General features: G+C 33.1%; 2 protein-coding genes across 2 annotated transcripts in view; one reads left to right on the forward strand and one right to left on the reverse strand.

Annotated features, from left to right (window-relative positions):
* Positions 1-264: 264 nt before the first annotated feature.
* Positions 265-3,211, forward strand: LOC126830878 (calaxin). The gene is made up of 2 exons (XM_050561342.2): positions 265-379; positions 1,318-3,211. Exon 2 carries the CDS (start codon positions 1,430-1,432, stop codon positions 2,072-2,074), a length of 645 nt encoding a protein of 214 aa, XP_050417299.1. The 5' UTR covers positions 265-379; positions 1,318-1,429; the 3' UTR covers positions 2,075-3,211.
* A 1,614-nt stretch (positions 3,212-4,825) lies between these two features.
* LOC126830877 (sortilin-related receptor) overlaps positions 4,826-22,333 on the reverse strand; it is a 54,742-nt gene continuing 37,234 nt past the window's right edge. The window contains exons 29-36 of the mRNA XM_056102849.1: positions 20,853-20,956; positions 19,749-19,941; positions 18,970-19,094; positions 17,282-17,462; positions 13,496-13,605; positions 12,985-13,156; positions 10,981-11,208; positions 4,826-10,652 (exon numbers count right to left, since the gene is read on the reverse strand). Coding sequence (XP_055958824.1) covers positions 10,591-10,652; positions 10,981-11,208; positions 12,985-13,156; positions 13,496-13,605; positions 17,282-17,462; positions 18,970-19,094; positions 19,749-19,941; positions 20,853-20,956 — 1,175 coding nt within the window. The 3' untranslated portion in view covers positions 4,826-10,590. The remainder of the gene's footprint in view (positions 10,653-10,980; positions 11,209-12,984; positions 13,157-13,495; positions 13,606-17,281; positions 17,463-18,969; positions 19,095-19,748; positions 19,942-20,852; positions 20,957-22,333) is intronic.

The raw sequence follows: 22,333 nt of genomic DNA on the forward strand, positions 1-22,333 counted from the left end.
GAACTAGGTTGGGCATAGTCTATTACTAGTGTTACGTTTAAATAATTTCAAGGGACATTATTTTTATTTCTGGAAATCGTGCAAAACGTACCGGTAAACGTACACATGGAGGTGGGTTAATCGGCCAGTTACCCCGCTCGTAAAATCCACCAACAATATGCTATTGTGCCCATACGGTTTGTTCGTCAATGACCCCGCCCGGAGTTTACCGAGTGTGACAGTGTGTGATTTCTTTTAAGTAAAGTCTTGATACCCGAGTCTTGTTGTTAAGCAAGGGGAGGTAACTATAAACATAGAAACAAACAAACACATCTTAAATATTATGTTTGATGTTGACAGTTTTGTGTTTGTCGGAATAACAATCCGTAAATTTGAAGAGGTAGGTTGTTTTTTTTAAAATTTGTAGTGTTACCGGAGTGGGTTTTTTTTTAACTGCATTATAACTTTAGTTACTAGTGTTGTAGCTTGCATGGTCGACTAAGAAACTTCAGAATCAGATATGTTCGTAGTTTGTTTTTTGACTTTGTTGACATTGTAATTTGTATGATTGACAATAAATGTCGTCGCGGTTGTGTGTGTGTCTGCCCTGTGTTGTATTTTACGTCTTCTCATATTGCCTTGTTATTGACATATCATTCTTCAATAAATGTTACTTCAACTAGGCCATAGTCAGCATGAACTCGTAGAAAATGCCCAAATTACTCCTCAAGGCTCATCTCTCAAGGCAGTTTTTATACTATGTCTATCTATAGGAATAATTAATTATTGAGACTAAAAGAAAAGAGTAGACTAAGCTACTAATTATATAATGAGGAATAATAGAAATCGGAAGGCCAATCACCATAGAATAGTACTAGCAGATGGTTGAAATCCACCAACCATCATTATGGTCAGTCACTTCGATAGACAGAATTTATCACTTTTCTTAATTTTAGATGCTGTTGAATGTACTGGTACCGTAGTCTATTTATTGTACAACCGACAACCTTGGTATAATTTTAAAAAAAGCTTCTTCTCACTCTTTGTTCAGGTTTTTTTTACCATCTCTTTGGAGTAAGGATGTCATTGAGTCAGTATTGAGCACTCATTTCTCTGCAAAAATAAGGCCTCGGAAATTCACTGTTTCTCAAAATAGATTTTCGTGTTAGCACACCAGTTTTTATTAGAAATATTGATAGCACATGAGCAAATCTTTGTACTCCTAGAACTGGCTAGAAAATATCTCATATCCCTGTTTTATATCATTTTGAGTGAGATGTAGGATTTATATCCCCATAAATAACTTGCAGCTTATTGTTTTATCTTGTTTATTTTCAGCTGGAAGTTATGCTGAAGTTAACGTGAAGTGAAGACACAGTAGAAACGTATTTATTCTTTAATACATTGTCAGAAAAACACAAACTTTAAACAATCTATTAGTTTTTTCAAAATGGCAACATCACAGAGAAAGAGTCAAGAACAATTTATTCAGAATTTGACCAAAAAAAGCAAAAATGGAACATGTCTTCCATGTAGATTTTCTCCTCCAGAGATTGCGTCCCTGTTAAATATGTTCCAACAACTGTGTGGCTCAAACAGTAAATTAGACAGATCATCCTTTCGTGATGTTCTCATGACCCGTTTTAAAATCACTGATGATTTTATCATGGATCGCGTTTTCCGGGCTTTCGATACTGACAACGATGGTTATTTGAAGGCTGAAGAGTGGATATGTGGTCTGTCAATATTTTTAAAGGGTAGAATGGAAGATAGAATTAGATATTGTTTCTGTGTTTACGATTTAAATGGTGATGGTTATATTTCACGTGAAGAGATGTTCCATATGTTGAAGCGTTGTCTTGTGAAACAGTCAACAGAAGAGGACCCTGATGAAGGTGTGAAAGAATTGGTAGAAATTGTCCTGAAGAAACTCGATATCGATCATGATGGAAAATGTTCAGTAAAAGATTTCCGTACGGCTGTAGAGGGTGACAGTTTATTATTAGAAAGCCTTGGTCAGTGTCTGCCTTGTGATACACTTTTAGAAGATTTCTTGCAACTGATTCACGGAAAGTTGACCACTAAAAACTTTTAGTGAGAGACGTTCAATTTGGTTATCCTTATTAATTGTGGTTTCCTGGTTTTTAAAAAAGGATTTCCCAATGTTTAGTTAAAATAATATCCAACTGAATTATGCTAGCGATGTTTTAATATTTATGCATTTTCCCATTGTTCTTTTTTCATATCTTTATAAGTGTAATGACTTCAGTATTATTTATGAGATAATGCCAAAATTACAAACAGAACAATAGGTCACAAAATATTTTCAGAAACAAAATAAAAAAGATAAATTTTTCTTGAGATATTCACCTTGTTCTATTGTTATTCAAAAATATTTTCCCAGTTTTATATTGAGAAATTGTCTGTTAATCTTAACTAGGGATAATGATCTAGAATTCAATCGCAGTTTTAATTGTTATCTTGTTTTTAATGTGTATAATATATTGTACAGAACTACAGATAATAGGTAATATTCCTCAAGCAATAGTAACTTTATGTAATTCTGCCTTGTAACATACATTGGCAAACAAATTTTTAATTTCTCCTGTGTATATTTTGTTCTTTTTATATAAACTTATACTACATACAACATGCTTAATAATAGTCTGAATTTTATAAACTAGCCGTTGCCATGCAAGATACGCCCACATTTAGCAATAGATGAATGGAGAACAGGGAAAATCTTATGGCTTGTCCTCTAATTGTCCCAATCGAAATTGAAAAATTACTGTTGCCTCTATCGTGTTCAAAAGGTTTTCAAAAAGGGGGGGATAACTTCGAAACAGATCGGGGGCGGGGGGGGGGATGGCCGAATGGTTAGCATGTGCTCGCTGTATCATAAGGCCTGTCATTGAGTCATCTGGCGTGGTTTCGAATCCCCAGTTGTACGTGACAAGGAGTAAGGTCGCCTGTCCAAACTCGTGGGTTTTCTCCGGGTCCTCCGATTTCCTCCCACTGCTAAAGACCCCTACGCGCAAGCGAATTATTAAAATAAAAAATTAAAAACCATGTTAGTCCTGAAATGACCTAGTTTGTGTTGAGTGGACCTTAAGCCCCATTTCTATCTCTATCTATCTCGAAACGGGTCACATAACACTGAATATCAATGGGATTCATCCTCTCATGACCTAAGTGTTACACACCAAATTTGAAATAAATCTGTTAAAAACTGTATGCGTTCAGATGGTTTTTTACAAATGTGGGTAACTCCAGAATGGAAGGTTGTGGAATATTAATAGCTTAGCTCCGGAATGGAAGTTGAACTCATCAACAATCTTTTGAGTTTTAATACATATTTAACGTTCCATCTAAAACAAACAAAAATTGTGGCTTGTGTAGGATCCACAACATTGGTATATGTATTACATCCTTTGTAACTATTTGCTGTAATAGGGAGCAGCCATTTTGGTGGGTAGTTTTTTTCAGACATATTTTAACGGTTTTAAATATCAAACAAAAATTGAGAAAGCACAATGCTTCACAAGAAAAACTTGATTTTGTGCACAATCAAGGGCAATAATCATGTAAGTTACAGTCCGATATATGTGTCAAAAACAAACTCATCAGAAATCATTTGGATATAAACATATATTTTAAAGATGCATTATCTAAGATCTAGATAAAGAGCAGACCATTCTTGCTATAGTAGTTTTAAAACAGATAATAAAATATGAATATGTTGAAAATTTCATTCAAATTACTTTGAGAGAGAAGTATATGGGTATTGGAAGATGTAGTGCAGATTGTTTATTATTGTAGCAACTGGAAATTAGAGACTTAGTCTTGTTTGTCCATTTTATTGTTAAATTTTTAAATTGCGCAGGTGTCCTCCTAATCAATTTAAATCTCTCCCAACCGATGACTTTGAGAGTTGATTATTTGTTATATTAATAAAATTCCTAAATAATAGTTATATCATTTGAGGCCAAAATAAAGACATGCAATAGGCAGATTTAGCCCTTACATAATACATCTTTAAAAGTGATATTTTGTACAATCAGGAGCAAATAATCCATAATGTTATGGTCTGATACCGAACCAAGATCTTTGGGATATAAACATATATTTTATGTTTCATTAAAATCAGATAAAACTTGTGATCTATAGTGTCCACAAACAAATGTGAATGAATATACAGGGGCATAATATGTTGATATGAAAATTTTGGTGTATAAAAAGGATATAAGGCCATATAACATTCCTTTTTTTCTCTATTGGAATTTTAGTTATTTGTTGCTACTATCAATAATTTCCAGGTGTTGAATCTTAGTTTAGGGATGTGACTAGTTACATATTTGGGAAATTCTTACTGTTGAATAATTTAATACAAAGGTCTATAGCCAATGCCACTTCTTTTGTCAGATATATGTTGTCCTGACTGACAAGAGGGAGTATGGTGTTTTAGAGACTGATAGCTTGATCATTTAGCTCAAATCAGCGAAGGTTGCTTGGGTAACAGTACAATTCCTCTTTCATTAATGGCTTACCTTGTCAGTGTCAAAAGCCATGTAACCATAATAAATTTGCAAAAATAAATCTACAGAAAAAATTGGGTAGTGAGAGTACTGGTATTGTAGAGATTTTCTTTTCCAAACTGTCTTTTGCATCCTTGGTCCTCCATATTCCTATTAGTTATGATAGTTCGCCAAATACTGGAATACAACGAATGGTCTAACGTTTGTGTTACCAGGCAATGGCGCAAACACTGGTCGACACTATGTAATCAGTTTATTTCTAGGGTTCAAAAGATGACCTAGATAATATCTTTAGTAAAGAAACAAGAATATTATATATGAAATCTGCCTGGTTTATTATAATAATATTAGCAATGTAAAATAGTCTACAGATATATAGTTTATATAGAATTATAACAAAAAATTCTCTCAGACTTATTTTCAAAAACAACTTTTTTCTCAAAAATGGCCAATGTTAAAGTAGGCCCAGCCTTGCTCCTTTACAATATTCCAGAAAATTTGATGCAACTTTTCGCACTTTTTATCATTAAGCAGATTTAAGGAAATCCTTGTTTTTGTGGTGTGACAGTTTTAGAGAATAAGTCTATAATATGCTGATATCTACTATTAATAAAAGTAGATGATGATTCTATAAGCTTTTAATTTTTTTTCTGGTAAATTGTTAAGGGTGATAGCATGTTACAGATTAATAATTTGAATGAACATGTTTACAGTACTCTAATTTCACAAACATAGTGAGTTATCTTAATGTCATTACAATCTTAAAGGATGTATCATATTTGAACCCCACCCACAAAAACTTGCGTCACACACACAATAACAGATCTTGATTGGAATATAAAAAAAAAAAAACTTCTTGATTTGGTAGGACGGTTTTCATAATCAGGCCATGTTCAACAAAACACACAGACATCTATAGTTAGGTTATTGTTTTTCAGTAATCAAGACTGCAATGTTTAGTTCTACTGAACATGGCCCAGATTATCTTAGGACAAAAGGCACAAGGGAGATAAACTACTGAATAGGTCTTGGGTTCAAACTTGTTAAATGAAACAGACATATCTTCAGGCTTTCCATAAATAACTATGTAAAATGAGAAGATTCATTTCATATTTTAAGGAATATTATCACTTTTCATTCTAAATATCAAAATTGAACTTAAATTAAATACATGCATAAAAATGGTTATTAAATGACATTTCTTTTCATTCAGATTTAGCAACAAAAAAATTTGAAAAAACAAAAAAACCTTATATTAAAATTAATTTTGAAACCCTCACTTATGACCTTGTTTAATCCAGATCTTATTAATATACCTGGGTTTGTATTTAAAGATATTTTTTACAAAGATAAAACCCCAGATTATCTTCACTTTGCATAAATAACATGACTATAACTTCCTTCAAAATACTCAAGAAAAAAATACATGTTTTTCATTTTTTTCTATATGCATTTAGTGCAACTGTGTAATATTCCTGAGCTTTTAGGTAATAATTTGAGGAAATGTTTTCACAAATGCTTGTGCATGATCGACCATATTCCAGATACTAAATAACATTGAGACATATATCATCGCCTTTACTTGGAAAGAACAATTTTCAATACTGTATATAATGATGATATCAGATATATTGTGCCCTGTTGAATATTCAATTCTTTATGCATAAACAGTTAAATAAGCTTCCTTTTCATACAAAATGTTTCAAAAGTTCCCAAAATTTTTTGGGGGGAATGGTACTGCACTTATTAACATTATTTATCACATTTACATAATCTGAGTTTATATACCGGTATGCCAAGGCGCCTGATCTATTCCAATATATACATATTCATTCCTCACCAATATATACATACATAACAGTTAATAATAACAGTAAATATATATCTTACATTAACAAATATACATCTAGGTCAAACCAATTTAATTTTCAGTTTTTTCGGACCTTAATAAGGAAAATTAGCCACAGAAGTCCTGTGAACAATGTTTTGCTTAAAATTTCAAAACTTACTAATTTGAAACTAAAACTTCAAGAACCAGAACATGAAGTATAATTTTGATCTCTCAAAACTTATATTGAAATAATATGTATATCATGCGATATGTTCAATTTAGTTTAAAACTGGTACTCTGCATCTATAATTTATAGCTATCTAAGAGTAAAGAGGGATTTATGAAAACATATCTTAGATATATTCTTTAATTAGCATGTTCTTTTGATATTAATATTGGTGTATATAACCCTAGGAATCTTCTCAGGGTGTCGACATTGTTTTTATAGGTCATGACAGATTAAGGCCGTATAGAGGTAACTGGATTGTTTGTTTCTTTGTTTATTACCAAATACATAGTATATAGGTTTCACAAAACAATAGTTCACAATAAAGTAGTAAAGGATAATATAACTCCTCATTACCTGCTAATTAACAAGGTAATCCTCTTAATCTCTTATGACCTATAAGAATAATGTTGGTGACCTGAGCAAATACCTTTATCTAAAGTACCAATATAAGAAAATAGAGAATATTTACTAGAAAAAAAGAAATTTACAAAGTTAATATACCTAAAGCAAAAAAAATAATAGTATAAAAACAAACATATTAAAAAATTTACATGATAATACAGAAGCATAAAAAATGAAAGCACAGTAATGATATGCAAATTAAAACATAAAAATAAATTTTTATCTCAAGATCTCAAAACAGGAGGTATACACAAGAGGAAAAGAAATAAAGTATCCAAAACTAAAAAAATCTCCCTTCATATAAGAAAATAAACACATTATTTACAGTAGGCAGAAACAATAATTATCACATCCAAATTATTCTTACTGAGATAATAACAGCTTTAGCCATAATGGCAAGAAAACTTTTTTTGAGATTTTAAATTATAATAAAAGCGAAACAAGAAAAATTGCATAAGGTATCAATTTCACATTTACTTCAGGCTTTTAGTGGTATTCATTGTCATAAGACTTTATCAAATATATGTAACATCTACTTCTTCTATATACACATAATTAACAGAAATAATTTAAAAATTAATTAATATGTTGCCTCCACCCCACCCTTTACAAATCATAATGAAATCACAACACAATAATAACCATAATAATAAACATAATTTGCATAATTTATTCATATGGTTTATTTTGTGTTTTATAGTTTTCCATACATTTACATATTCATAAAATAAATTAAGCATAAATTTGGTATGTATTCAATAAGAGATCTAGGTAATGGTAGGTTTGTTTTCAAGTAAATTTTAACATCTCAGAATTAACATTTATTTTCACACAATTGAAGAGGAGTCATGGGGAAGAACGATCTTAGTGACTTTTTCAATGAACCCCATTTAATGGCGCCATCTGGTAGCAAATTGTATAAGCTTTCTGTGGAACAATCTATTTCAGGTAAAAACGATCAGAGTCACATTGAACCAAGGCCCTTCTGAAATGGCCTCCCGGACAAATACAAGTCCATCGTACCCTTTATTTAACCTTAATTTGCCTGAAAAGTTGAAGTTAGTTGTACTGGTAATTAATTATGGTTCATATTAAGCATCATTTTGAAGTTGTAATTAAACCCACTCGTTGTTCTGTTCGCGTCAAACATTCTCATCCAAAAGTCTGTTTTTCCATTTATGCCAAAAGACAAAAATGTGACTTAGATCGTTCTTCCCCTGGGTTCTACAATTGTATTCCTATGTATCCTGAAATATTAGTCTTTAAAATTAGTTCCCCATAATGTTCTTAGTTTGAATGTCAACTTAGCAAAGAATCCAATGTTTCAACTCTGCTACAAATCCATGACTGTTGTAACAATATAACATGGAAATTAAAAACTACCGGGCAAAAGGAAGGTGACACATGTAAATCTACTTTTATCTATAAATAATGTTGCAATAAGTTTAGACATTTGACAAAATATACTCTGTAGTCTGTACACATCACAGTCACTGAATGCAGGATGTGCTGAATTTCGTGCAGTCACGAAAAATCTGAACACACTGTCTCTCGACGGCTCTACATTATTGGTCTACAAGGGGCAAAAACTGTACGACGATGGCGGCGTGATTGGAAAAGTTTGCTCTTCACAGTTAATAGTCAGGTTCCTGTTTATCACCGTAGAGGGGAGAGACTGGCACCTAACTACACTCAAGATGTTCATCCTTATGGTGGAGGTGGTGTTATGATATATGAAGGGATTTGTGACCTGCAGACAACAAGGCTTGTTATCATCCGTGGAAACCTGACCGGCCAAAGATACAGAGATGAATGTTCTGCATCCCGTGATAGTGCCATTCATGCAACAGCAACACATGGTTACCATTTTGCAGCATGATAATGCCTGACCACATACCGCCAGACTGGTCCGTGATTATTTGGACAATGTTAACATCCACATATTTTGGCCAGCATGAACCCAATAAAGCACCTCTGGGATCATCGTGATCGGCAACTGAGGCAACGGACACCTCCTCCCTCAAACCAACATCAGCTTTAGCAAGCTTTATTTCAAGAATGACAAAGGATTCCCAATGACATAAGACGACTGATGACATCCATGAAGAGAAACGTTTTGGCATGTATCAATGCCCAAGTCGGCCACACATGATATTAATGTTGTCTTGTCAAATGATCAGACTGCATAAGGACTTATTCGAGGGCTTCTCCTTCGGTCCTTGACTCATGTGTGTGTAATTGTTTATCTAGACCCCATTGATCTTTAACCCTGACTTGTGGCCAGTATACTAATGTAAATGATTTGATCTTTGCTTCATCGTTTAAATCAAAACTGTCTTTGGTTTTATTCAACATGTACACGGAGTGTCAAGTTTCTTTAGCCCGGTAGTTTAGTTCAGTTCTCTCATAAACAGTCTTCCATATATTTAATTAACTGACAAATCGACAAATCAGAAAGATATATATTTGTTATTGGGCCCTGGTAAATTTTTGGTAGCAATAAAATATATATATTCTAAGACAAAGTGAGAAATCTACATGTAAGTAAAAAGACAATGACAGAACACTGGAATTTCCCACTTGTTCCAAAATATACATTTCAATTTTTTGTAACAATAAAATCTCAAATATATAACATTACTTGACAAATTAGACAAATGAAAAATAGACTAAATTTTCACTTAGAATTGTAATATTCGCATGCAGGACACAATTTTCAGTCTGTAATGCTATACATGTCCTGTACATGTATATTTTTCATCAGATTTAATAGAAAGGGCTCTATGTAGTCTATAAAATTAGAATTTTCTTTTTCAACTTATTGAAAGAAATCTATTCCTCAGAAAGTTTTGTTTAATTTTCACAATGAATGGAAATAACTCCTTAAAATTAAAAGAAAGGAGAAGGACCTTAAGTTATAAAATAAATTTTCATTACTTTCATTTCTGCCGAGGTTAATGAAGTTCGAAAGAAAACTTTTTTTTTTTACTTTTCTGATCAAATGAATGATGCTGTCCAGATTTGGTTTTAAATGGCCTACATTTACTAACATGTGATTCTAACTGAAAATATGAATCTAAATACAAACAATAGGTTAGAGTGTCAACTGCATATATATGTGTTATACAAAACACTTTATATAGATCTAATTTATCATAAAATAATCAGATCTCAATTTACAATCTGTCTGGATAACAGATATAATCTAGTCTTTGTTATCACACTGTCTTTACAGAATGCATCTGAAGGTGGTTTTATCAAGAAGCAATATAACAGATAATTTAGTAAAAGAAAGCAATGTGAATGCAAAATAATAAAAATTTCTTTTTTTTTTTAATTTCTACCAAAAAAGTATTTTACTCCCATTTCGGCATTTTAATCATCTTTACAAATCATCTTTACAGGGAAAATATTTCTGGTTAGAACTTCATCAAGAACAGATTTTGCATTTTCATCACTGTTATAATAAATCAACTATATCATCAAATCTTAATTGTTTTGGGTGATTAAAATACCTTCAATTGGACAAATGCAATCTCTGCTATCATACTAACTTTAACAGAGACTGTCTGAATTATAAAAATGTAGCCTCTGTTATCAAATTGTGTTGGACTTTAAGCCATGACAAGGGGTTCATCATCTGAAAAGCCTTGAATCATGGGAGTATCTTCATCTCCTGAAATAAAATACATACATTTACTAACACAATACAGAGAGAGAAAAATGGGGTTTAACCTCCACTGGACACAAACTAGGTCATTTTGGGACAAACATATGGTTCAATTTTATTTAAATAATTTGTAAGGGCCTTTAATAGTGGGAGGAAAGCCACAAGGGTGGAGCAATCTAAAGGCATGTTTCATAGAAATGGCTAACAACAAAGACTTGACAAGTCAAAAGCATCTTTTCCATCCACAATAAAATCCAAACTCCAAACACAATTGAAATATTATTATTTATTGTCGACACTGTACCAGATATCTTGTATAACTGAACATACGTACCTAAATCTTCACTAGAGAAGGTAGTTGTACCAGATCGTGTATCATAATGAGAATTAGCAAACGCTGAAAAACTTCTCTGTAAACGTCTATGACGTACTGCCATGACAACCAGTACAGTAATTAAGATAACAATAATAAGACTGATAGGCACTGCTATAGCAACCAGGTTTGTTTTACTGATTAAAACATCAGATTGTGGAACACTTGAATCTCTTGTGGTGTTGGAATCTGAAACAGACAATAAGGCAACACAAATAAAATAACTTGTTTCTCGGGCACCGCCCGCACGCAAAATTGGTTGCGCGTGCAGTCTATTTATTAGTCTTGATGAAAAAAAATAAATATGTAACGCCCGCCCGCACATCGACAAGCAAGTCGTAAAAAAAATATCCCGCATGTACCTACATCCGCCATACATGTATATCTATTCAAATGTATTAAAACTGATTCAGATGAACATGCTGTCTTTTTTATCCGAACAATGGCGAAGTTTGGCAGATTTGCCTTTTTTATTGATATCGAAAGAACCTCCATTTTGTATCACGTGATATTAATTACCTCCCCTGATAAACTAGAATTTGATTCGTGTTAAAAGTCATTGGCGACAATATTTCAATCATTCGATCGTAATCGGCTCATTATTGCCGGCTTCAGTCGGTCCTTGTTTGGAAAATCCTATTGATAAAATAATGAACCGTAGAACAGGTTAATTAATTATAGCTAAGAATACGATACGATGACGATAGTCGTCATAATGCATACCTTAGAATCTGGGTCATTATTAGCACATTTACGGTAGTTTCGATAATCCGGAAAATAATAATTGGATTACCGATTTGATGGTTTTACTGACCAGTTGTTAGTTAGATTTAAATAGTCATTCAATATAAACACCGGATAGAACACCGAATATCCTGAGAAACACACCGAATATCCCAAGAAACAGTATTTCCGGCAATCTCCAATACCGATGACACGGTGTGACATGCATTGGTTGGAATTCGGTAAATAATTATAAATAAACCGCTGATACTAGATTTAGTTTTAAATACTGTTTACCATGATTATTATTTTTGATACACCTGGTGAAAGAGGCTTAGTTTTTAAAAATATTGTTGTCTTTATGGAGGGCTATTACATAGTCGTATGGAATTTTATTTTAAACCAATTTCAATTATGTGAATTAAATATGGAAAATTATTTTCCTTTCAGTCAGTGTTCAGTCTCAGTGTTTTAGTAGACTTGATTTTGGGTTTATGTTTTAAGTATGTACAATAAAGTTGAATATAACGGAAAGCAAAAACGTAAACAAGTAATGACTTTCTCATTTAAAAAAAAAAAAAAAGAAAGACCGCCCTCCCGCCCCAACAATTTTCAGCAATAGCCAAATTTTATTTTGCACCATCAATGAGTAAAAAAAAAAAAGAAACCGCCCTCCCTCCCTACAGTTTCAGCTGTCAGTTGCCCGAGAAACAAGACATTTATTTTGTGTGGCCTAATGTATTGTAGATTAAATCTAACCATCTATCATTAAGCATTTTGCTGTTAATGAATTCATATTGATATAAAGTCTAAAGCTACCTTACACTCAAGTTTATTAGTGGTGGTGCTCACACTGCTGACAAGGAAAGTGTGCCTAGTCATTGAGATGGGATAAAAACCATGCTCCACCTGTATACACATTGATATACAAGTAAGAGAACACTTGACAGTTGGCTATCGAAGAGAGTAGGTAGAAACATTACTGTCCAACCAAACAGCCAGTTACCATACACAATGGATTCTATTTCGTTCAAACTAATATTCCTTGCAATTGAAGCAAATTCAATTTAAACTGGAATGATTAAGACTATATTTTGGTTATACTGAGATTAAGACATCTTAATTAATTATAATATGTTTGCGAGTAGGAGATTCAAACTGTCAATGTCTATCTTTAGGACACTGCCAATTTCCAAGTAGTTGAGATAAGGGAATGACCAAAATATACACAAAGTGACATACATGGAAAGGTTAGGTTAGCTACAGCACTATAATATCCATCCTTAGTTTGGTATTTAACACAGAAAATATAAACAAATTCCAATTCAGCTTTAACTAGGAGTTCTGTTTGCTGGGTCATATTCTTTACCAGATATTTACGGTCGCCCTCTCTCTTGATAGTTACTTCATAGCCCTGCGAATACAAACAAATATTATAATCCAGACTCTCCCTTTGTAAAGAAGACTGATGTTTATCTTCAGCAAGCAAGGCCATACTGTCTATCATACAAAATCAATCATTCAAAATTCATCTAAACCATAATTTCATTTGGTATCGATAGTATCTTACTGTATAAATAATTAATCACATCAAGGTCTCAATACTGAATCCTGGACAGGTCTCGATAATAAATCATGGACAGGTTTTACTGTATCAATAATAAATTGTGGACAGGTTTTACTGTATCAATAATAAATTATTGACAGGTTTTACTGTATCAATAATAAGTTTTAATGTGTCAACTAAACTTACTTTAATTGATTGAGCTGATGGTTTATCTCCACTATTCATCTTCCATGACAACTTCAACAAACCACGTTTTTCAATGTGTACAATGAGATCATCAACGGCAGCATAGGGTGCTGAAATTCATAAAAAAAAACTACCTATAATCGGCAATACTATATACCGGAAAAAACAGGAAAACAACCAGAAAACACAGGAAAACAACTGGAAAACAACCAGAAAACACCATTTTATACTGAATACCGGAAAACACCGGAAAAATACTAAATACCGGAAAACACACTGAATATCGGAAAATACCCTAAATAGGTAACCCAGAGACTGGCACCCTAAATAGGTAACCGGGAGCCTGGTTCTCTGTGTGCCTGGGTTAGGGTTAGGGTTAGTTTCCGGTTTATAATATAGCCCTTCTCCGGGTTACCTATTTAGGGCGTTTTTCGGTATTTAGTGTGTTTTCCGGTATTTAGTGTTTTTCCGGTGCTTTTCGGTATTCAGTATAACACTGTGTTTTCCGGTAGTTTTCCGGTGTTTTCTGGTATATAGTATAGCTCCCTATTAATTAGTATTATTAGTATTTTTATTAAAGTTGACATAGTGTACAAACTAGGCCAATCCCTCCAATCTATGTATAATATCATTTGATGATTGTAATTTATTATTTTCCCACAGACCAGATCAAGATCAAATCCTGGCAGATTTTTAGAATAAATGTTGGGCCAGAAGAATATCTGAGTAATGAGAAGGTATTTAGTCTAACTCAAATCAAAATCAGAACAAGACCTTCATTACCCAATAAAAATAACTGCCAAGACTTTATAAATACTGTAAGATATAATCAATACACAATACATTGGTTAATTTAACACAATTACACTTTACACATTAAAATCCCTAATACAGAATTGATAAACAAATAATGCACTATTTTGATGTAAAGACATTAAGCACATACAAGTATAACAAACAGTTGCTATGCAAGCTTAAAAAAAAGAAGCGATATTTGAACAATTGGGGTCCATAATTAAGGAAGTTAATGTCCAATATGCGCAAGTATCAAAATTGTGACCTCTAAAGAGTCCACAAGCTAAAAACATGATTTTTCATACAATCAGGGGCCATAATCCCGGAAGATATAGTCAGTCCAATGAGTGCAAATAAACATTTATTCTAAGTTTCATCAGTGACGTCTAGAGGTACGGAACCGAATCGTTGCCATATTAAGAGAAAATATAGTAGTTAAAATTGACAAATTATCATAGTCAAAATGGTAAAAATGGTCATTTTCGAGATTTTTCACTTTTAAATATCACATAACACAAAATCACTATATTAGTATCAAAACAAACCAAAAAAATCTAGTTATGTTTTTTCACTTTCTACTTTTCGCCTTTGCAAATTCACTCTAACTTTTTCATCTTTGCATTTTTCAACTATCAGAACTTCTCTATTGTAATTTCCACCACTAAAATTTCTCCAATCGAACAGACAGAGGGTGTCGTTCGGGGTACAGCCGAAGTTGACGTCATAAGACATATTCAGTATTTATCGTCTCAGCTAAAATTACTACTCCATTGGGTTATTCTTAAGAATTGTCCGATTTTAGTATTTTTTTTATTTTTTGGGGGCAGAAATAAAATAAATTCATTGTCATGTCGAACCGCTTTTTGTTTAATCAGTTACATTTCGAACCTTGAGGTTGGCTCCATTGTCTTAATAGACCGGATGAATCTTTGACAGCACATCGACATGGATGTGAGCGAATTTCTGGCGTTTTATCTGAAAAAAGGTGAAACTACAAAAGAGGTGCCTGGCTGCCTTAATCAATTTAAAAAAAAGCTTTACAGTTATTAGACGATGTAATAAATTGCAAACAAGATAAATAGGGCATGGTAGAGAGTATCATCTTTCGCCAGGAAGAGTTAATCCGCCAAAGTTATTTATTCCACAAGAACAGTTACAATATTTAGTTGATAAAGATCTGTAATGTGGGAGTTAAATAATGCGAAACTAGAAACAAAAGTCATATTAATTAAAATACAACTAGAAACAAAAGTTGTATTAATTAAAATATAAGACGGGCCTAATTAGGCCTATATGTACCTCTCCGACAAGACTCAAGAGTTAAAAAAAAAAAAACCCTATATTATTGACGGTCCGGTGGTAACATGTTAGTAATAGTTATTTAATTTTAATCATTAGCATTTTATACTTTTGCAAAGCGGAATTTTTTTTTAAAACAAGTATCCGGTAACCAGTATGTAGGCCTAATAAGTTCTATGTGGTCTTCAATAAAAATACAGATGTGACGTCATCTTTTGATGTTGGCGTACAAGTACTTCAAATAAAGTACACCTCTATGGTACCTACAACTAAACAATTACCTACAAATAACATATTACGTTAAATATTGTTTTATATAATTAATTAATCACCAGGTGTTTTTATAAGTCAAAATCCCGTAGGCCTACGTCGAATCCATTCACTTGATTTGACATGCTTATTGTTTGAAATATATGTGTAGTCTATATTGTGTGTCGTGTCCACGGGTTTGTATTGTGTAATTGTTTATGTGTGATGCGGTCCTCCTGCTCTTACTATTCTCTCAGCTAACCGAAGAACTCCAAATGCATCAGCCGCTTATATCAACGTAGATTTATGACGTCGTGTGCCCATAGTCCCTTCTCAGGAAGCATTAATCTTAGTCCAGATGAGTTATGACGTCATCTTCGGCCGAACTCGGAAACACGCCCCTTTCCTTATAATATCAGTTAGATTGGAGAATATGTGATAGTCGAAAATACAATGGAGAAAATCTGATAGTTGAAAATGCAAAGATGAAAAATTTACAGTGAATTTGCAAAGGCGAAAAGTAGAGAGGGAAAAAACAAAACTAGATTTTTAGTTTGTTAACTTTTGTCGAGCAATTTTGTTTTATGGTAAATATCTATTAAAATGTATTAAGTGTTATATGATTTTTACATGTGAAAAATCTCGAAAATGGCCATTTTTACCATTTTGACTGATAATTTTGCAATTTTAACCATGATATTTTCTCTTAATATGGCAACGATTCGGCTCCATATAGAGGATCCACAACCTTGGTATTACATACTTTTACACTATTTGTGTACAACGAGTGGCCATTTTGTCGAACTCAACCATCATCAGGGTGTATATTTAAACAATTTTTAAAATCAGATTTTCGTACAATTAGGGGCCATAATCCATAAAGTTACGGTTCAATAAGCGCAAATATCGAAAGGATCGGAGATCTTTTGGATATAAATATAGATTTTAAGTTTCATCAAAATTGGATAACAATTGTAACCTCTAGAGGGTCCACAACCTTGGTATTACATACTTTTACATTGTCTATATAGACCCGGCAACGGGATAATTTTTGCAAGTGCAAAATTACTTTATTATCTTACTTTCGGTCCCCAACCGTATCACTGAGATCCGATCTTGCCTGCACTGTACAGGGACTCCTCCACCCATCAACAGTATTTTCAGTAAGAAGTTAATTTGTCACAGTCTTGTAATTTATTTATACCTTTACAATATTTGTGTACAAGAAGCAGCCATTTTGTCAGGCAATTTTGGTCTCATTTTCACCAAATTCTAACTCAACCATTATTAGGGTGTAACTATGATATGTTTTAACTGTTTTTGAAATCAGATAAATATTAATTAGATTAGACACAACTAGACTATGCTGTTGGCAGCAAATTTACAAACACCTGCTACTGTTGTAAAATAAAATGGTAGTTAGAATATACCAAGATAACTTACGGATGATGACAGTCAATGGTCTGGAGTTCCTGGAGCCAGCAACATTTGTTCGAACACGGAATCTGTATGTTGCTCCTCGGGCTAAATCTGAGATAGTATCAGATATTTCATTTTCGGTGTATGGTGCCGTTAAAACATGAACCACAGGTTTATTTCGTTCACTCCTCTCAATATGATACTTCTACAAATAAAACAAGACAACAGTGAGGCTGATGTCCCCTGCCAAAATCACAAAACAAATATTTTGCACATTTATCTTTTTGAAAAGTATTGTGCAATCAAACTGATTATCTATACTTAGTTTAAGTAGAAAATGTTGATGATCGTACTCAGTCAAGGTTTTGAAGTACCTGGTAGTGAAACTCTACACTAAGTTTCATCACTATCCCTAAGTTACGAGTCAAATTTATCTTGTCCCAAAGCATCAACCAATGAAATTGCCTTGCTCTGCTTAGCTTAGTGGAAAATGTTAGTTGTTCAACTCAGTTAAGACAGTCACCTAATTTAATTTAAACATTCTACCTCAAGTAAAAGCAGAGTTGTTATGACCATTCAAATTGCTCATCGCAACTTAACCTAAGCAGAAAATTGTCACGATCGAACTTTGCCAAGGTATTGATATATACTCTGAGTTTCATCACTCTCACCCAATTAGAACCAAAGTTATGGTGTTCCAAAGTCTCAATCAATCAAATTGCTTATCTTTGTTTAGCCTTAGTGGAAAATATGCATGATAGATCTATGTCAATGCATTCACCTAATAGCCACCCACACCAAGTTTAAACATTCTACCTCAATTAGAAGGAGTGTTATTGTGTTCCGAAGTTTCGACCAATCAGATTGAAGTCACTACTTAGCCAAACAGAAAATGTTCATCATCAATCTTAGTCACAGTATTGATGTAATGAAACTATACACCAAGTTTCATCACTTTCACTTAATTAGAACCAAAGTTATCATGTTCCAAAGCATCAACCAATCAAATTGCTTATCTCATCTTTGAACTCCATCAAAGCAATCACCTAATAATAAACACCTACACCAAGTTTGTAATGGACTGACACGTTTAATAGTCCCCTGCTTTCTTCGAAAGGTGGGGGGACAACAAATATTATAATATCTATTCAACAAATGGTTGCCAAGCAAGATACACTCACATTTTGTAAGAGATGAACAAAGACAGGCGAAAATTCTTGACACATCATATATGAAAAACAAATCTCCTAAAAAACTGTAGCCTCTTTGCTAGGGGATCACTATAGTCTCCACAAGCTACAACTGTGATTTTTTTAACAATCAGGAGCAGTAATCCAATCCAGATCTTTGAGATATTCCAAGTTTCATCAAAATGGGATAAAAATTATGGCCTGTAGAGGATCCACAATAAATGTGAACAGACACACTTACAGATGGACAGAGAGAGAGAGAGAGAGAGAAATGGGGTTGGACAGGCGACCCTACTCCTTGTCACGTACAACCGGGGATTCGAAACCACGCCAGTTGACTCAATGACAGGTCTTATGCTACAGCACGCACGTGCTAACCATTCGGCCATCCAACCCCCCACAGATGGACAGGGGTGGCATATAAAAATTGTGATCACTAGATGGTCCACAAGCTAAAATCAGGGACAATAATCAATGAAGTTACAGTCCATATAAAACCAATATTTGTATGTTAAAACTAACCAGTGGAATTAATGTCTTTCTATAACTACATGGTGAATGCCAAGTCAGAGTAATACAAGTAACCTGTGTTGATTTATTAGAACAACCAAATTTAAAACTTAGATCTTTTGGTTCGGCTAAATCATCTGAAAATAACAAAAGTTAAACCCCCATAAAAGCTGTAATATTCCAGATTTAAAAATATACACAAATAAATATATCCTTTCCAAAAAACATATTGGTCAAAAAATTTATTCAAATCAATGAATCCTAACCTAACTGCAGTTATTACTTTCTATTGATTTCATGTTGCTATTTTTATCAACATCATATCAATAATTCATTTCAGGGTCCTCTGAATATCACTGAATTGAAAATATTATTTTCCATGTCTTTAAAAAGGCTTAGATATACAAAATTTTGCCAAATCTCAGATTTTGCAAGAGATGGACTGAGAAAAAGCTATAAAAGCGATTTTTCGTACAAGCAGGGGCCAGAATCCAGGATGCTATGGTCTGATATGAAACAACATCAAAAGGAACCAAGATCTTTGGGATATAAATATATATTGTAAGTTTCATCAAGATCAGATAAAAAATTTGTCCTCTAGAGTGTCCACAAGCTAAAAACGTGATTTTTCGTACAATCAGAGGCCATAATCCATGAAGTTATAGTCTGATTTGCGTGAATATCAAGTTTCATCAATATGTTGATCAACATTGTTTGATGAGAAAAACAAATATTTGTACGTTTTAGTTTTTGTTAATGTTAAAATAAGATAAATAATAATGTAAACGTACCTTCGTCAGTTTTCATAGTTTTGGGTATACTGAGCGAACATGTAGTAGATTCTATGCCAACTCTAAAGAAATACAACTCACAAGCTTGTAAGCCAGTTATTGTTTTTGTTAACACTGTTGTGGCTAGTCTACTGGTTCCAGTTAAAGATAAGACATCTATGTTAGATCTCTCTTGATAGTAGATTACGTACTTCTATAATAACAGAAATAACAGAACAAATATAGTACATATATTAAATATTCTCTATTAATAATGGTCATTTATCAGTACAATCTCCACATATGTATTTCAATGCACAATATCTTTTCCATCAATATACATCTTGTATATTATAACAATTTGAATTTATCAAGTGCTTAATGCATCCAAGGTGCATGCTCTAAGCATTTTGCAACTGTAATCATAGACGATTATTGTTTAATGTGCTATAATATATATCTTAATAAACTTTGGATGAAGGAAAAGATATCACACAAAATAAGAATCTTCTTTCTAGAAACTAACCAGATTAAACCTCGGAATAAGAAAATGTATTTAAAGGAGATAAATCACTATGGATTTGGGACCTAGAAATTGACACAAATGGGTCGCAACGCATATAACAATGTAATATGAATGTATACGTATATGAACTGATTTACATTCAATCGTTTACATTTTTACTCTAATATCAAATCAGTTATGTTCGGCAAAATATGCCAGAAGTCTCTATCAAATGCCAACCTCTAGCGTCTGGTTATTCCAGTCTACACCGATAGTATTTATTGCGCATGCTCTCCAGATAAGAATATGGCGTCACCGTTTGACATAACTTGTGAAATATGTCTAGCCTCGTTCTTCGAGTCCCTTGTTACAAATGGCGCTGAAACGCATTATGGTATACGATTCGTGAACTAATGGTAAAATGTTTATTTTGTCTTAAATATTGGATATTAGAAGCCCATCGTTTCCCGGTAAGATCACAGCATCAATGTTGATTTAAACTGACAAATAATTTGTGTTTTCAATGTCGAAGACTTTGGATGATACTGAGTTGGAGACTTAGCTACTTTAAATCAAATTTTAGTTCCATTTTGTGTGTAATAATACAAAATTCAACTTACCAGACCCTTCTTCTCAAATCCGTGCGGTGGTGAAAACTGTATAATGAATTCTGTTGCACCAGATTTAGTGATATTAGTAATCATTGGACGTCCCAACCTTTCACCTGTGGAATCAAATTTAAAATTAATTGTTTTAATGAGGGCTTCCACTTCAAAATTTACACTGTCACCCATTTTTGATAACATATAAAACTTTTGCATATTAAGTTAATATTTTATGTTTTTTTATTTATGATACGGTTTCATGAATTCGCATGTCTACACCACTTTGTGTCAATACACAAAAAATTATATATTGGACTCATGTGCTCTATAGAAAACACACTGACCATGATAATTTTGATTTGTAACACAATAACTTCGAAATGAAGATAAATATATAATTATCCATGGCATATTTCTCACATTTATCGGTCTTAGACCACCTCTTACCACATTACGGACCGCAGATTAATGATATAAATACTAATAACGAATAACTTATGAACTAAGGACAGACTAACTTCACAGCTAGCAAATCTAGCGCCCCTTACAATATTGTCGTGCACAATAAGAGTAGACTATCAATATTACTAAGTGAATTATCAATATTGCTATAAAACATTTTCTTAATTATTCGATAAGCAAATTTTCTAATCCCTAGCTTTTATTTCTATAATTCCCACAAGGCCGTAATATCAGATTAAAAAAATTCTAATGCATTTTTCTCCTAACACGTGGTTGAGGATTTGTGTAATTTTTATACTGTTTTTATTTAACACGTCGCTTGGTTGGATTTGAAGAGTAAAACTTCATTTCTAATCCACTCGACACAAACTAGGTCATTTCAGGACTAACATTTTATTTCAATTTGTTAGCAGGTCGGGGTCTTTAGCAATGGGAGGAAACCGGGGGACCCGGGGAAAACCCACGAGGATGGATAGGCGACCCTACTCCTTGTCACGTACAACAGGGGAATCGAAACCATGCCAGTTGACTCAATGACAGACCTTACAACGCGCACACGCTAACCATTCAGCAATCCAATCCCCCTGACTAACAATGGACCGCTTTAGGTAACTGATAGGATTCTCACCTAACAATTAACTTTTATTGTTCTACTACCATCATTAATTATCAATAGTGAGTATAATCCGATGACAACTATGTATACAACTCTATAACATCAACCAGATAATGTGGCTTCTATATACATGTGCAATATTCTATACAGACTACAAGATGTAGAATCTTATAGTTACATAGCAGAGGCTGAGTGTAGCCATGTTTGAGTTTTTTCCGGTGTTCAAAAGGACCTATGGGTCAGGTATAGTTTCAGTCATTTTCCGTACAACTTGGTACCCATTGTTTCATTTCTTATAATAAGTTCCGAAATTCAGAAATAAAGAGATACTTGATCAGAAATAAATAACTTTTTAAATCTAATAATTATTCTCTTTGCCATAATAAATACAATGTACTAGTGATCAAACAGTTGACTT

The sequence above is a fragment of the Patella vulgata genome, chromosome 8 (assembly GCF_932274485.2).
Source record: "Patella vulgata chromosome 8, xgPatVulg1.2, whole genome shotgun sequence".
Taxonomy (NCBI): domain Eukaryota; kingdom Metazoa; phylum Mollusca; class Gastropoda; family Patellidae; genus Patella; species Patella vulgata.

Bases quoted from the DNA above. Each gene is read 5' to 3' on its own strand.
- LOC126830878 (XM_050561342.2), top strand. From the start codon at position 1,430: ATGGCAACATCACAGAGAAAGAGTCAAGAACAATTTATTCAGAATTTG.